The sequence below is a fragment of the Nuphar pumila genome, chromosome 12 (genome assembly GCF_984573655.1).
Source record: "Nuphar pumila chromosome 12, dmNupPumi1.hap1.1, whole genome shotgun sequence".
In the NCBI taxonomy this organism is placed as follows: Eukaryota; Viridiplantae; Streptophyta; class Magnoliopsida; order Nymphaeales; family Nymphaeaceae; genus Nuphar; species Nuphar pumila.
In genome coordinates, this window is record NC_143260.1 from 6,539,717 (window position 1) to 6,556,500 (window position 16,784).

Genomic DNA, 16,784 nt, shown 5'->3' on the forward strand with positions numbered 1-16,784 from the left:
TCGGATATAACCAAACTCCAATATAAATTAAGATGTTATTTTAAGCTTCTTATGTGACTAATTTCTATATTTCCCACATCAACGGCTGATTGATCCGTGCCCCATTTCATCGCGTCAAGGATCGTTTTCCCTATATTGGTTATTGACCAGGGTGTGTTTGTAGTTTTGTCCAGCAAATGGTGAAATTTTGGTTGAAGTCAAATGAGCTAAGCATAGAAAAGTTTTCTTTTCTTTTTTTCAATAAGCAAGTTTAGAAAAGTTGTGCCCCAAAGGGGTTTGGCTTAGTTGAATGGGGCCTAGGCCATTAGGCAGGAAGTCTAGGTTCAAATCTCATGGGCATCACTCCTTGCTCCGAAGCATCCCTGGGTGCAAGGGGTAAGCCTATAGAGTTTTATGCTGCCAGGACAGTGACCGTAAGTATAGCCGGCAGAGCCAGCGCAGCTAGTCTATGTTTCTGGGGGAGATTTCTCCATGTAAATATCAAAAAAAGGTATAGAAAAGTTTTATCACCATTTATCCCGGTTGAAACAGACATTGGGTTTGGTACTTGACCTGGGCTAGGCTTGGGCTACATGTGCAACTTTAAAACCAAGCATGACCTGGCCCCAAAAATGGACCGGGCCAACTAAGATGTGGTAAAAAAAAATTTAATTTTAACAAAAATAACCATATTATCCTTGAGAATAATGGTATTTCACAGAATAGCCCAAAATATCACAATATTTCTTTCATACCCACCAACTTGATTCCCGTTGAATTTGGGGCATTTATGATGATTTTACCCTTTCACAAAAACGTGAAAGAGCAAACCTCACAGTTTCAATGAAACTCGACTTTTACTAGTGAAATTAATAGTTTCAATGGCCAAAGTCCACATTTGCTAACAAAACTTAGATTTGCCTATACATTGAAATTGTGAAACTCAATTGTAAAACCTAGTAATTCAAAAACTAATGAATTTGTTGTGAGATTTACTTTTTTTTTTACTACTACTTTTCTTCTACTTTGCAAGTATCATCCTCATCATCACCACTACTCCACCATCATCACTACCACCACTTCTCTACCATTATTACCTATCACTACCACCATCATCTACTGCCATTACCACTACTACCATCGAGCTACGGCCTTTAAAGTTTTAGACAAACTCAACTTTTGACAATGAAACACAATTGCAATGGTTGGTGGTAGTGACGATGGTGATCATGATAATGGTGGAGAAGTGGTAGTGACGATGATAGTGTTGGTGGTAGTGATAGTGAAGAAGTGGTGGTGGTGAGGGAGAAAGACGATGGAGGTGGAGTGAAAGAAAAGTTGCAAAAAAAGTCTCACAATTGAGATTCGTTAGTTTTGTGACGATTAGGTTTTGCAATTGAGTTTCGCTGTTTCGATGTATAGATGAATCTCAGTTTCATTGATGAAAGAAGAGTTTCACTGTCAAAAGTTGAGTTTTGATGAAACTGTGAGTTTTTCTGGCAAAAGTAAAAGTTTGCTGAAATTGTGAGTTTCATTAGTTTAGTTTCTACGAAACTGAAAGTGAGTTTCGCTCTTTCACGTTTTGGCAGAAGAGTAGAATCATCAGAAATGCTCCCAAATTCAGCAAAAAGGGGGTAGGTGGATATGTGAAGAATATTGTGAAATGTCATTGTTTAAAGGGTAGTAAGGTATTTTTTTTCATAATTTCAACTCGACCAGTTTGACCTCAACCAAACAGGCGCAACCCCACAACTAATGGTACCCAAGCTCAGCCCAAACGCAGTATGGGTCGAGTCGGGTTGTTGGTTGGCTGAGGCTTGACCTATTGCACTCTAGTAAGCATTCGGTTGAGTTGGGTGTCGCTGTTTGATGTCCTAGTGGCTGGGACACGCACTTTATGACTTACATATGAGCCAAGGAGAAATGGACAAACCTATCGAATGAAAAAAAATTGGTATTTTTTTTTCAAAATTCTAACCATAAAGATGCGTTCATCATGATTGATTAATATAAATCCATACTTGGATTATGAATTTTGGACTAAAAAAATGACATTTGGAGCCTTGAAAATTGTCCGCTGTTGATTTGAAACTTATAAAAAACTGTCAATGCATTAGAATCAAATGCTCCAAGAACTGATTCTTATAAAAACAAACACATAGATCACGTTTGTCCTGTCAGAATTTTTTAAAAAACATCAAATATCAAATAAAACGTCCATTTGATATGTTTCGGGAGGGTTTTCCATTGGAAAGTTTTTCAAAATCCTATGTGTGTGTGTGTGTATTTTTTATGTTTCTTCAAAATCCTGCTCATACAAATGTGATCTATATGCTTGTTTTTATAAAAATAACACCGTGGAGCATTTGATTCATTTTTATAATTTTTCAAAAATCACCGGCTTACAATTTTCATAAATTTTTTAGGCTCAAAATACCATTTTTAATACAAAATACATTATCCAAGTGTTGATTTCTAGTAAATCAATCATAATAAACTCATTTACGAAGTCAGAGTTTCAAAAAATAAAAACACCGAAAATCTTCCAATTCCCTATATATGTACATGAAAACCTTTTAGCTTGAGTTCGGGCTTTCATTTTCTCATCCAAGAAATTTATGGTTTAGATTTAAGCACTCGTCTTCTCAACAGGGCATAATCCAAGCCCAAGTTGAATGATGAATGGATGACCCTTGTTATTCCAGCTTCTTGCACTTCGACAGAGGGTACGGATATGGTGGGGTTGAGTTTGAGGCACTATGGAATCCGACCTCATTGGCTAAGTCAAGATCGGATTCAGAGTCGAATGTGAGTTGTTACCGAATCTAGATGCCATTAGCTAAAATAACTAATCAGATACAAGTTATCTGTGTAAACAGCTCTGGATACCGATCAGATTTGGGTTTGTTGTGCTACAATATTTACGAAATCCACTAAACACCCAAATTCTGTCAGATACCCAACCCAAATCTGACCAATTGACGTTACCAAAAGAAGAGCTAAATATGAGCTAGCTCAAAAGTTGGCTACGCCACTCTTGAAAAATACTGTCTTAACCAGACAACTCTACATAAATTTCAATATATCAGATCAGGTGGGATCGTGGTTATGCCCAAACCAAATCTCGCATTATTATCACACATACGACCAACAACTCATAACTCGGGCGGGTAGCACTAATTCAACATGAAGCAATTTTGCACAAATTTCATACCAACCAGACCAGAGGCTCAAGATCGAGTCTCATTTGCTCTATAGTTCCACCCATTTCCAGATGAATCCCAAACCAGACCCTTACCTTACAAACGCACCAAAAACTAAGTCGCTAATATAATCTCAAAAGCACAAAAGAGTAACAGGCTGATATCTTCTGGGAAGGAAACAGACGAGCAACATGGTTAGACAAAAGCTCCAAGCTAAAAGTGGCAGGATGAAAATGAAACGTAACGGGCAAAGGACAACAAGTTGAAGTCACAAACTCATCTTTTTAGCATTAGTACAGTAAACTCGTTCACTGATGTGTATCTGACACTCAACCTTTTGATCCACAAGCACTTAAAACAGCCAGACTAGACAACGTATCTCAAACTGCAGGAGCGAGCCATGATCTTCTACCAAGCGTTCGTTCGTGCGTTTATTTCTTTCCCCGGAGCTTCACACCAAGAACCCTTTCCAGTTTAGAGATTATCTGTTGATTTGGAATGGCTTTTCCAGACTCATATTCCTGAATCACCTGTGGCTTCTCGTTGATCAACTGCAAATACAAACTTTTAAGATTACGACAACAGCCAGCTGGGAAAACAATCATGGAAACGGAACCAGGAAAAGCTACTTACCTGCCCCAGTTGAGCTTGGGTAAGTTTCTTGTCCATTCGAGCTTGCATGATGTTCTTTTTTAGCTCAGTAGGTACTCGTTCATCTGGTTCCAACACCGACCAGAGTTAGAAAAGCAAGGCAAAATTCCATGCCCCAAATCTCAACAACAAACATTGTGCAACAGCATGGACCATGATAACTCTCGTGAAATAGTTTTAGATGTATGACAGACAAAATTAGTCGTCAAATTGCACAAACATTCCATATAGGTCTTGGTGAAAGGCAAAACAATGAAAATTCAAGTATCACATAAGCAGCAGGGAGGCGAGGACAGAAACAGAGATAATGCAAAAAAATGAGCTGAAGTAGCCCATATTGATACTTCCAAGCAACAATGAGTTGCAGATAAACCTCTTGGCTAGCAAATCCAGACACTAGGACGCACCCAGAAGGCATAGTTTTCATTTTCTTCATGCTGGACTTTTCATATAGGACTGGAGTATCTTAAAATCGGTTCCAGTGAAATCTACACTGGACTTCAATCTTTTTACAGTTTAAACACAGAGGAAAAGAAGGATGATCATGGTATTAAGAATATGATTTGCTGCAAGTACCAATGAATTTAAATGAAGGGATGATTATCTAATGCCTAGCAGACCTATGAAAAGACGCCACTGACTATTCACACGTAGCAGAATCATAAATATAACAAGAAAAGGAAGTATATACAACTATGGAACCGAAAAGCATGAAAGAAGAATTGTGACAAGTAGTGGAAACCCTTTCACCCATATTCTTAAGCTGCAAACGAAATTTGTTGCTGTCTCCCGCTAGTTTCTGAACAGCATTCTGAAGGTTGATAAACACAATAACACATACCCGACCCAAACAAGCTGTAACCTACATAGCTGGATCAGTGTCCATCTACAGTAACTTCTGCATGAAAAAGACTTGATCCGAACCCTTTTTTCAAAGGGCAGGCATCAACCACCCTGTTCTGCAATATAATTGCACTTTCGACTGCGAAGTTCTATCATGATGATTTCATTAAACCATTGAACAGCATGTATCAAGTATTGATGAAAGCCTGACCTGAAATATTTAGACTCACCGTACAGAAGGCCAGATCTGAAAACAAAAAAAAATGCACAGCAACAACTAGCATGAACAAAATGAGATGAGCAACAGCTGCCCCAACTTTGAAAAAGGACATATCAATGCAACCAGCATTCAGACTTCAGAGTCATGTGGAGAGACGGGTTTAAATGCACAAGAGTATGACTGGATGAGGCACCAGCGGATCAAAGTTAGTTTATTTAACGCTACAGTTATTTGGAGCGGAGACTGCCAACTTCTCCATCATAAGAGACACTTTTGAGGAACTTTACAACACCTTCTACAACGAGAAACATAGTTCTTTCTAGCTGAATTTGTGTCATTTCAATCCCTCCTGGTATAATAAATAGCACAGGCAGATATTCTCATACTGTACCAGTTAGTACCATAAAAGGTGGGCAAAATTGCAACTTGGTCATGGAAACAGCTAGCATGTTCTGTGAAACCAGACAGCTAAAATCAATCAATCAGCCCAACTTATTAGCTGCTGCTCCCTTAGAATCATCACAAACATGCACAAAAATTGCAAATTTCATCATGGTTCTGGAAATCCCTTTCTCGCTGATGTAATCACCTTCATGATAGGTAAGTATTACATACAGGAAAAGACAGTTCATGATTTTTATGAGTTTGTCCCCAAGAACATTTTAAGAAAACCACCCACCAAGGTTAGATGAATTATAAACACAAAGATGCTCCACTTGGTGCCGCAAAAGTTAAAACCAAATTCTTGGGCATCTATACGGTGAAAAAAGCAATCCGTATATGACCAAAAACTACAAAACATAATAAAATATTGGGAAGATGAAGACTAAATACAGGTCATCAAAGCTATTCTTCATTTCCCAAAATTTCAAATAAGTGTTGTTTAGAAAAAAAAATAAAGAGAGAGAGAGAGAGATCTGAGCAGTGACAGAATGTGCGGCATAGTTTTATGTCAGCCCATTGACCAAGTGCAGTCCCAAAAAAGAAAAATAGCCTGGTGATATGCCTATAGGTTGAGGACCCAGAGTGACAAATTCATATGAAGCGAAGTCAAAGAGGCATTTCATCATGTTAAGCACAACAATAGGAATGTCTCAACACAACCAAGATATCAGACCAAGTCACCAAACCAACATCTATACCCACTGATTACATCTAGAGATAAGTGCATTTTAATGGAATTAAAAATGTTTTAGCATAAAAAACATGAATTGCATTTTAGACAGGCATAACCATTGCATAAAAAATATATTCCCCAGATAAGCTATACCACCTTTTACATTTCAAAATACTTATCATCCTGTTATGGTGCACCAAAAGAATCACTAGAAAACGCTTATGTTAACATGTTGAATGCTTAGATCCATCATCTCCCCTCCTAATACCTGTCAACTCAGGAGAAGGATACACACTTCGATTTCAACATCTAGCACGGAAGTAGGAAAATCGTTAATTAGTATGCAGTCATAGATTATTGAATTCTTTGTGCATGAACCCCATATAAAGTCCTGTTGCTAGTGGTTACCTCAACAACTAATAAATGCAACATATATAATAGGTACCATAATTTGAACAGATTAATTGCCAAAAAGTAAACTAAAAAAAGTAGCTAAAGAAACAGGTTTCATTCAATAAACAATACATTAGGAAAAAACTAACACAAAACTTCCATCGTAAAGAACAACTATCAGCCTGAGAAACCTAAGCAAGAGGAAGTAAAAAGCGAATGCAGAAAACTCACGAGATAGATTTTCTGTTTCTTCATCAAGCTTTCTTGTGTTCAAAGTAGTGCTGCTAGAGGCAGCTTTATTTGTTCCTGCAGTCGCTGCAATGAAAGAGATCATCTACCTTGGACAGAGCCATGGTTCCAACATCAAAAGGATGAATACCACAAAAATACAAGACGATGGGAAGATTACAAAGAAACCTAGCAGGAAAAAACAGCTAATCAGAAATCCTATACAGCATCAACAAAAAATACATAATCAAAACTACTATATATAGAGAGAGAGAAGGGGGACCATCCAACTAAAGGAAGGTCCAAAATCTACAATCGATGATAATAAACGCCATTCCTTCTCTAACGAAGAAGTTTTTCATCGGTCAGACTTTACATATTGGATTTCATTTAGTGGGTGACATGTTTTGGATTATGAATTTTTTATGTTTAGATGTGTTTTTGAAAGCTAAATATCAACTGCCCACAATACTCTGTATTGTAAAGTTTTAAATGCATTGTGAGCAGTCTATTTTTTCAAGTTTTGAAAATTTTGTCTATACGTTGTAAAGCGAAGCAGGTTATATGTCCCCCCCCCGCCCCGAAGACGCAGGTGCGTGTTAGGGGGTCCGAATGAGCGCCACGTATATAAGCACGTGGGGCTTGTATCCTCGTGTGTGTCGGCATCACTTAGCGTCGAAGTCCATTGCGGTTGCAAAGACTTAAGTACCCTTTCCCGACATTCCCGTCATAAAACGATGATTCGAGAAAAGGACAAAAATGTTCTTTCCATCCAGAAAAGAGAGGATGATCTTAACTCTTCAAAGTCCAAATGTTTTGTTTTCACCCTAAGCAGTAAACTCCTATGATGTCACCTTTGACAACGCACTATTTGCATCACTTAGCGTCGGAGTCCAGTGCGGTTGCAAAGACTTAAGTACCTTTCCCGACATTTCCGTCATAAAACGACGATTCGAGAAAACGACAAAAATGTTCTGAGGATGATCTTAACCCTTCAAAGTCCAAACATTCCGTTTTCGCCCTAAGCAATAAACTCTTATGATGCCACCTTTGACAACGCACCATCTGCTGTAACAGGAGCTTTCTTTGATAACGCACTATTTGTCATCGTCTGTTGCCCCCAGAGCACCCTTTGTTGTCGTTTGCTGCCATTGGAGCACCCTTTGCCATCGTCTGCACAGTGAGAGCATTGTTGCCACCATCGGCTGCATCGACCTTTTAAGTGTTTTTCCTCCACAATCGGATTACCAAAACTCTGGTCGTTTCGGTGAGTTTCATGTAAGGTTTCGTTACGTAAACAAATCGATTTGTAAATCTGAATATTAAATCTTACGACTGGTTGTATTATTCATGCTAAATAACACCTATTTTCATACTGAAACAAATCGATTTATACCTATCCATATTCTGGGCGTCGAAAAACAGTTGACACGATTTGTTCTGATGAAGGCTAAACATTACAACGATATGTACTTATGAAAGCTAAATTTCTACAGCGATTTGCACGTTTGAATGCAACAATGATTTATATATTTAATGCAATAACGATTTATACGTTCGATGCAACAACAATTTATACATTTAAAGAGTAGCGATGTGTATTTATGATTTATGAAGTTACCACGATTTGTACTTAAGTTTGTTAAATCGTACAACGATGTTTACTTATGAAGCCCACCGCGACAATGATATATCATTGTTTGTCTTTTTAAACGATATCGATATGTAATATCACGATTTACTCATATCGATTTGCAATTGTTACTAAAATATTGTTTTAGTATAAAACTTAAATCGGTATCAAGTTGTCAATCGATTTGTATTTATGAAGTTACCTCGATTTGTATTGTTGAAGTTGCCTCGATTTGTACTTTACTAAGTCTAAACATTGTGTCGATTTGTGTATTGTTTTTTTTTTCGCCTTTTATGAATCCGTCATTGTGTAAATCGTTCAATGGCCAAACCATTGGTCATGATGTATTGTCACTAAATACTCATATTTTTTTGTAAATAAATGTGGTTGTAAATCATTAAGTTACCGCGACAATGATATATTTTTTTTTGTCTTTGCGAACGATATCGATATGTAATATCATGATTTACTCATATCAAGTTGCAACTATTACTAAAATATTGTCTTTGTATAAAACGTAAATCGGTATCATGTTGTAAATCAATTTATATTTATGAAGTTACCTCGATTTGTATTGTTGAAGTTACCTCGATTTGTACTTTACTAAGTTTAAACATCGTGTCGATTGGTTTATTGTTTTTCTTTTTCGCTTTTTATGAATCAGTCATTATGTAAATCGTGATAGGATATATCGTTTATAGACAAAGGTCGTGAAAGCAAATCGCGCTAGGACAAATCATTTTCGCTTTATATCCATGACTGTACAAATACCGCAATAGGTCAAACGGATTTGGTGGGATGGGATGTATTCAAGTGAGAGGATGGGTTTAGGTGGGGGAGTGATTAGATTGGGTTGGTTGTGAGACCCATTTAGCTCTCATCAAATCCAAACCAAGTCTAAACTATTATATATACATAGCTACATATTTACATATATATTTTTTAATTAAATTTATTTGAGATTCTAGTGAAATTTATTTGAATATCAAACTAATCTAAATCTATATTTTTTTTAGGTAGGATTCATTTGGGTTAAGTGGATCCAAACAAATTTCACAGTACACTAAGAAGATTCATTTAGATCATAAGTGAATCCAAAACTTGTTTTCTTAAGTAGGATCTATTTGGGTCTCCAATTGAATTCAAATCCAAACAATTTCATTTTACCTTCATGAGATCCATTTAGGTCTCAAATAGATCCAAAAGCCTTATTTAGTTATTAGAATTCAATTGGATCTCCAAATTGGTCCAAATGTTAATTTACATAATAGCATCTTAATTGAGTCTTCAAGTAGATTTGATATCTTATTTTCTTAGTAGGATCCAATTTGGTCTCTAAATGGATCTAAAATACTTTTAACATTAGAGAAGATATATTTGGGTCTTAAATGGATCCAAATTTCTTATAGGTCTAGTCCAAACCTTGATCTGAGTCTAAACTTTTTTCATATCCATTTGGGTTGACCCAAATACTCGACAAAGATCAAATAATTTTTTCAATTAAACATTAAATAACTTAAATAAATGTTAAAATATTATTCATAATGAATTTATACTACTAAATCGCGTCGATGGGTTACATGATATAGAGCTTTTACTATAAACGTCAATAAGTTAGATTGTTATTTGTAGCATAGACAAATCGTTGTCTCCGACATAAACGTCATTGTGTAAATCGTTATAGGACACTATATGGTATAACGATTTATATAACATGTTGGAAGAAAAAAAGTGTTATGTATTTACAACGATTTGTACTTGTGAAGGCTAGATGAGACGACTTTTACTTTTAATATAGTTTATTTACATAACAACTTTTTGCGCAATGATTCAAATACAATATTTGTACAATGATTTGTATATATGAAGGCTAGATGAGACAACAATTTATACTTAAACTTTTACCGTGATTTGTACTCATGTATAGTGTGATTTTCATTCAGTTGTAACCGACATAGACGTCATTGTGTAAATCATGATAGGATACTAGTGATCATACACAGGTATTAAATGTAACTTATCGACGTGGTTTACAACCACAAACGTGTTAGTGATAGCAATTTAATACTAGCGATTTACCAAATGGAGAAATTTGGTAAATGCTATATTAGTTAGTGCCCCTTCTACAAATATCATCATACGTTTAGTATTTATAAATAAAAATCGCACTGAAAGGAAAAAAATGCTCTGTATCTACAACGATTTGTATATGTCAAGGCTACATGAGACCGATTTTTACTAATGGTATAAGCACTAAACAACAGCGATTTACCAATGGCATCAAAACTATAGCTTTATAGACTAGATTAGACAATAATTTATACATGTGAAGGATACATATTACAACGATCGAACATGTTAATACAATCAAATACAATTATGTAGCTGAAGAATTCACACGCGATTCCTATATTTCGTTGCTCACTTTTGAATTGAACTGAGCCTGTCATAAAACATAACAATATAAGACACTACATTAAGTTTCACAATAAATGCAAACATCCTCCCAACATTGATTACATACCAAAAGACTTGTAAAATCGATGACATCGTTCTACTCAAGTTGGTCGGGAGGATTGAAAGTTTCAACGTTATAGTGCACATTTGTAGGGTATTGCTACATGTTTAAAATTACACAAGTTAGATACTCATAAGTTGAATGTAATACAATTTACATAAGAAGCGATATAATGTATTACATACCGGTTCATGGGAAAGACTTGGTTGTTTTTGCTTAGGGGTTAGTTGTTTTTTAGACCTTTTCTTGCCAACCAATTCTAATGCACCTTTTATCATCCGACCACTGCGATCAGAGGCAGGTTTCCTTTTGATACCCTTCGCTTCGTGAATTTTTTCATCATAATCTATAACATTGACTACTGACTTGTTGAAAATGTTTACGGTTCGGTGCAACTTCTTATGCGAGTCAAGAAAAGCATAATTTTCACCTTCGTTGTTCGCTCCCATTTTGTTAGACTGGTCTTCATGAGCTGCAATGGACTGATGGTGAATTAGCTGCACGTTTTCAAGTAACTCCCTTGATACTTTTCTCATGCATACATAAGTTTCTTCACTTTTCGATGCCAAATCTGCAACATACATAAGTGACCTACATAGTTGTTGGTAACGAGAGGCTATGTGGCACTTCTTATCAACACCAGATGGACTGACATTATCTGTATCCAGCAGTTTAATCTTTGCTTGTTTCATCCATCTTCGCATTAAATACGACTTAGGTATTTCTTGTATCTTTTCTTGATTAAGTACCTTTAATGCATGACGACATAAAATACCTTTGAATTCATACATTTTGCACGTACATTCAACTGTTTCGTTGTCAACATTGTACGTAACATGTGCTTCTTGCCTTTTCAGATGCTCTTCGCCCTCCCATAAAATATGGTATTTATGTATATTCTCGGTTTGCATACATCCTTCTATATTGCAATTCATGACCTGTATAACCTCATTCTTAATCCATTCAAATACAGTGAGTGTATACAAATCTGCAGGTCGCGTCAATATTTTCAAGCCCAAAGTTTCAGGGCGCGTGTTGAAGCATTTTACATCTTGTTCAAGCTCATTCTGTCTAAGACCGTCTACAAATAATTCATATTGTTCCATAAAGTGAAACATTGTTAAACATGAATACAGGGTTTTCTTCAGTGTGGCATGCATAGATTCGGCTCTTTGCATGTTTATCATACCTGCACAAAAATATTGTCTTCCATATGCCAATGCCCACTTCTTTTTGTCTGCATATAAATTTTGTAACCATACACAGTCTTCAAGGTCGTACATCTGAATCATTTCCTTCCAATCAGACATAAAGGTGACCTCATCTGCGCTCTCAAGTACACACTTTGTAAACTTTTTATCAAACTCGGTCTTCTCATTAAATATGTGTCTTATGTTCTTTGCTGCATTTTGAAAGATAAGCCACAAACATAAGCGATGGTGTGCATTCGGCCATACATGAGACACTGCAGCCACAATTGCGTGATCATCATCTGTAAGTACAACTTCAGGGTGTTTCTTATTCATTGCCTGTGTAAATACTCTGAACAACCACTCGAAGCTTTCCTTGGTCTGGTCATACAAAAAAGCGCCGCCTAATATGCAACTTTGTGAGTGATGGTTCACTCCGACAAACTGTGCAAATGGCCATTGTTCAGTATTAATCTTCATGGTCGTATCAAAAACAAGCACATCATTGAAGCATTCATAATCTATTCTTGACCTTGAATCTGCCCAAAACATATTCACAACATATCCATCTTCATCCAGTTGCATTGCACTAAAGAAACCAGGGTCATTGCTTGATTTTTTTTGTAAGTAATCAACCAAAGAACATATTTCTCCATTCTTCATGTTATCTGTCATTTTCCTCCTCAAGTGTTTTCTTAGATCCACAGGTGTGAATGACACATCATCGCAACCACCATCTACATCATCGCAACCACCATCTATGGGCGCACACAAATTGTATGTCTTCCTTGGTGCAATGTCGACGCTATCAGCTATTTCAGTATGTGCTTCAATTACTTTACAATGTGACCTTAACATAGGAGTCATAAATGAATCTGCTAATTCATGATTATGATCATTGATTAAAGTACGAACAAAATATTTTCCATTCGGAAGTCTTCTTAACACCATTCTCGCTGGACAACCACATCTTGAATCAGGCTTGCTCCTTGTTGGATTTCCACTTGACTTCTTCCAACCTTGCTTAGAACAAACATATGCCTTTCTCACCACGACACCCTGTGCATTTTTTGACCAAGAATACCTTCTAACACTGAAGCCAAGTTTTAAGGCATAATCATTGTAAAATTTGTAGGCAGCTTCCTCATTATCAAATTGTGTTCCTTCTACGGGAACATAGTCAAGTGTACTATCATGTTTATTCACAGTGTTTACACCTTTATCAAGTGTATTGTCATGATCGTCTACATCATTATCGAATTGCATTTCTTCTGCTGGAACACTCAAGTCAAGAGTGAATCCACAGTCTGCACCCATCTTATCATGTGCATCATTAGTGCACATGTTCGGTTCTTCAGGTGCGTCAGCGCTATTAGTACAGATGTTCACTTCTCCATAACTTTTCAATGATTGAGATGCATCATCTTCACCGCAACCACATGATAAGCTCACCACTGTCATAAGAAAGATATCAATTTGTGTTAGCCAGCGCATACGTTTAATACGATTTACTCAATATGCATATAACGGATACTGATTAGTTAAGCAAGTCAAAGAAACGAATGAATGAATCAAAGTATGAAAGCAACAATGATTTGTTATTTGCTTATACTATGCATCGAGTTGTTATTTACCATGCCAATAAAAGAAACAATTTATTGTATATGTGTGTTGACGATAGCGATTCACGTAACAACGATTTAATTATATCTATGACATTATAAAGCGATTTCAATAAAAATCGCTAAATGAACAGTGATTTGAATACGCAAATCACCACCGCAAGTGTGCAACAATGTATTTTTACACGCAAACGTTTTAAAATCATACTATAAATATCTTATAAAACAACACTAGAAAACACATAATATCTTACAAATCGATATGCATATCGCATAATATATTACAAATCGATACGGCAATTCAACATAATAGCTTACAAATCGACAATAGAAAACACATATCTTACAAATTAATATACATATCGCATAATATATTACAAATCGATACGACAATTCAGCATAATAGCTTACAAATCGATATTAACAAACAAAACAATATCTTACAAATCAATAGTATGTTACTACAACCGCGATTTGCGTTACATTGCATATACTAAGTGAATGGACGATACCGAATGGGGTAGAGGCCCTTCCTCGCATATATAACCAAGCATTCTTATCAACAAGTCCCAGCGTCTTACAAATATCTTTAATTTTCCAACTGTCGAAAAGCCAACATCCACCCACAATAACAAAATGCCTTAATGGCACTCACAACGACATACGTTCTTCAACAATAGCATGATGACATGAAAAGGTACTCACAACTCCTTAATGGCACTTGTTCAAATGTTTGTGTATTATTGCTTTTTTCCATACTGCCTAACAAAAACGAAGAAGAGAAGACTGTAAAAAGAGATGGTCGACAAATCTCCCTATGACGCCCACCAACGATCGAACCAATCGATAGATTTAGGTAGGAACGAACCCGAGAATGTTTTATAACACAAGGCAGGAACGAGAAGGCGGCAATGTATTGTAACACAAGCTAAAAATCAATGTGAAAACCTCGACTCACGGGAATGTGCAAAGCTATTTATGGGAAGACATTTTCGTCAAACGCATATCTATCTCACGGGAGGATATTTCCGTCAAACACATATCTATCTTTTTTACTTGTTATTTTATTATAAAATCATCAGGGGTAACATTGGCATATGAATTATTATGGGTCCCAAGATATTCCTCCGTACACCCCTGAACACACGAATTTGTCTTCAGGGGAGAACACACAAGCGTTGAGGCGTAGCGAGGCATTCCACCAAAATTTGAGGCGAGGCGTAAGCCTCAGAGTTTTTTTTTTAACTTAAAAAAAAATATAAAAAATATCTAAAATTATAAATAAATAAAAAATCCTTTATTGATGAAGTAACAACCAATAAAAAATAAAAAAATCTCAAATAAATATTGAAAAATATAAGATTAACATGTAAAAATAACATTACTGCAACAACTTAATCTACCTAAGTATCTAAGAAATAAAACATGAGCATTCATTAAATAAAAAATTAACATTAACAACGAAATGCATATTAGCATTTAACAATATCATGTCATAATTAGAAAATGCATTTTAGCATTAACAACCAAATATTAATATATATATATATATATTAGAAAATGCATGTAATTGCATGACTTGATTTTGCCACTAAAAGGGTTTAACGTGATTATTGCTCCTAAGAAATTGAATACATTGAACAAGTTAACATGGTGATATTAATTTTCTGTGAAACGAAGCAACTAATCTCAATGACTTCATTAACGCGGTTGCTTTGAGTGTCTATTAGACTTCAAATTGGTGAACCTGCTACTAAGGGTGTCAATGGATTGGGTATGACCCGATCCTGACCCATATTGGATCTTATAGGGCCAGGGTTTGGTTGCAAAGAAGGGATTTTGATTAATTATTCAGGTTGGACTCATGAGGTCCAATTATATGGGTTGGGTATGGTTTATAAAAGTCTAGGGAATAACTAAAAAGTCTAGGGAATAACTAAAATCAATCAGAAAAAAGATGAATGCAAAACGACAATATTACTTTAACATATCCATGACTTTACACAAAATCCACAGGATTTAAAGGGGAAAAGGTTCAAACGATGAATAAGCGAAAGAAATAGACAATCTATCAAGAAAAGCCCATATTTTGACGTAGAAAAGAAGAAATTTCTCAAAATAAAAAAGAAATATGCCATCTCCGAAAGAAACAAAGGATTAAATGATCAAAATAATCAAGGACAAAGGGGTCTTGTATCAAACAAGAGAAAATATCAACGAGATATAGAATTTTCCAAGGGAAAAAAGGCGGATCGGAAGATAGGGGCGAGAAAACGAGGGGAAAGACAGAACATGAAGGTGATCGACGAGGAACTCGTACATTTTGCGATTTTTCAAGGTAAAAAAGGAGAGACAGGAAAACGAAAGGAGCGATAGAGGAGGGACTCACACTTCTTGATGGTCTCGATCTCCGCACCGCTCCTCCTCGCGGCGTTCACCGCCTTCTCGTCCTTCTTCGCCGCCGAGTTGGGCGCCTTCTTCCTGATCACGACGGGCTCCCAATCCTGCGTCAACGGGCCGATTCCGGACATCTCCTGAGGAAAAAAAATCCAAGCCGACGCTTTTGGATGCACTCAAGAGAGAGAGAGAAAACCCTAATTCGAGATCGTGGAAGCAGCAAACCCTAATCGCTCTCTCTCGCTCTCTCTGAACAGAGTCGATGACGATCTTTTATGAATTCAGTTTTTTTTTATATAGTGTGAAATTACGTATGGATGCCCATATTGTTTATTATTTCATTCAACGTCCTCTTTCTTAATGGCTTTCAAATATCAGCATGGTTGGATTAGGTTCGGATCTAAATTTGGTCTGGATTAGAAAGATTTGGTTAGAATATGTTTGAATGTAGAGATGTAAACGGTTCAAATTGGGATCAGGTGTGGCCAGTTCCATATTCGACTAATAGGATGTTGGCTGAATGGACTTGAATTTAGACTCAGATTTGGATGGTAGAAACCTCATACAGATTCACTTTTTTTACATGTAAACAGATTCGTATATTTTATCAAATTTAGGTATTTCTTCAATGTAGTAGCAAAGAAAAAAACATTTCCTCGCATCCTATAATGGTTCTGAAGAGGGTGGTGTATGTTCTCCCCCGAAGATGCACTGAATCCCATATCTCGTGTTTGAGGTTCTGAATGAACGCTATGTATGGAAGCACATGGGGCTCGTATTCCCGTGTATA

At 36.3% G+C, this 16,784-nt stretch overlaps 1 protein-coding gene across 2 annotated transcripts; it reads right to left on the bottom strand.

The window, feature by feature from the left end:
* Positions 1–3,444: 3,444 nt before the first annotated feature.
* Positions 3,445–16,240, bottom strand: LOC149819810 (multiprotein-bridging factor 1b-like). 2 transcript variants are annotated; one of them, XM_089983361.1, is made up of 4 exons: positions 15,987–16,240; positions 6,638–6,721; positions 3,816–3,898; positions 3,445–3,733 (listed from the first exon to the last, which is right to left on the bottom strand). In XM_089983361.1, the coding sequence occupies exons 1-4, from the start codon at positions 16,126–16,128 to the stop codon at positions 3,614–3,616; spliced, it is 429 nt and encodes a 142-aa protein (XP_089839487.1). In that variant the 5' UTR covers positions 16,129–16,240; the 3' UTR covers positions 3,445–3,613. The 2 variants fall into 2 exon arrangements, with proteins under 2 accessions (XP_089839487.1, XP_089839486.1); XM_089983360.1 differs by lacking the exons at positions 3,445–3,733; positions 3,816–3,898; positions 6,638–6,721 and adding an exon at positions 10,806–13,429.
* Positions 16,241–16,784: the final 544 nt, after the last annotated feature.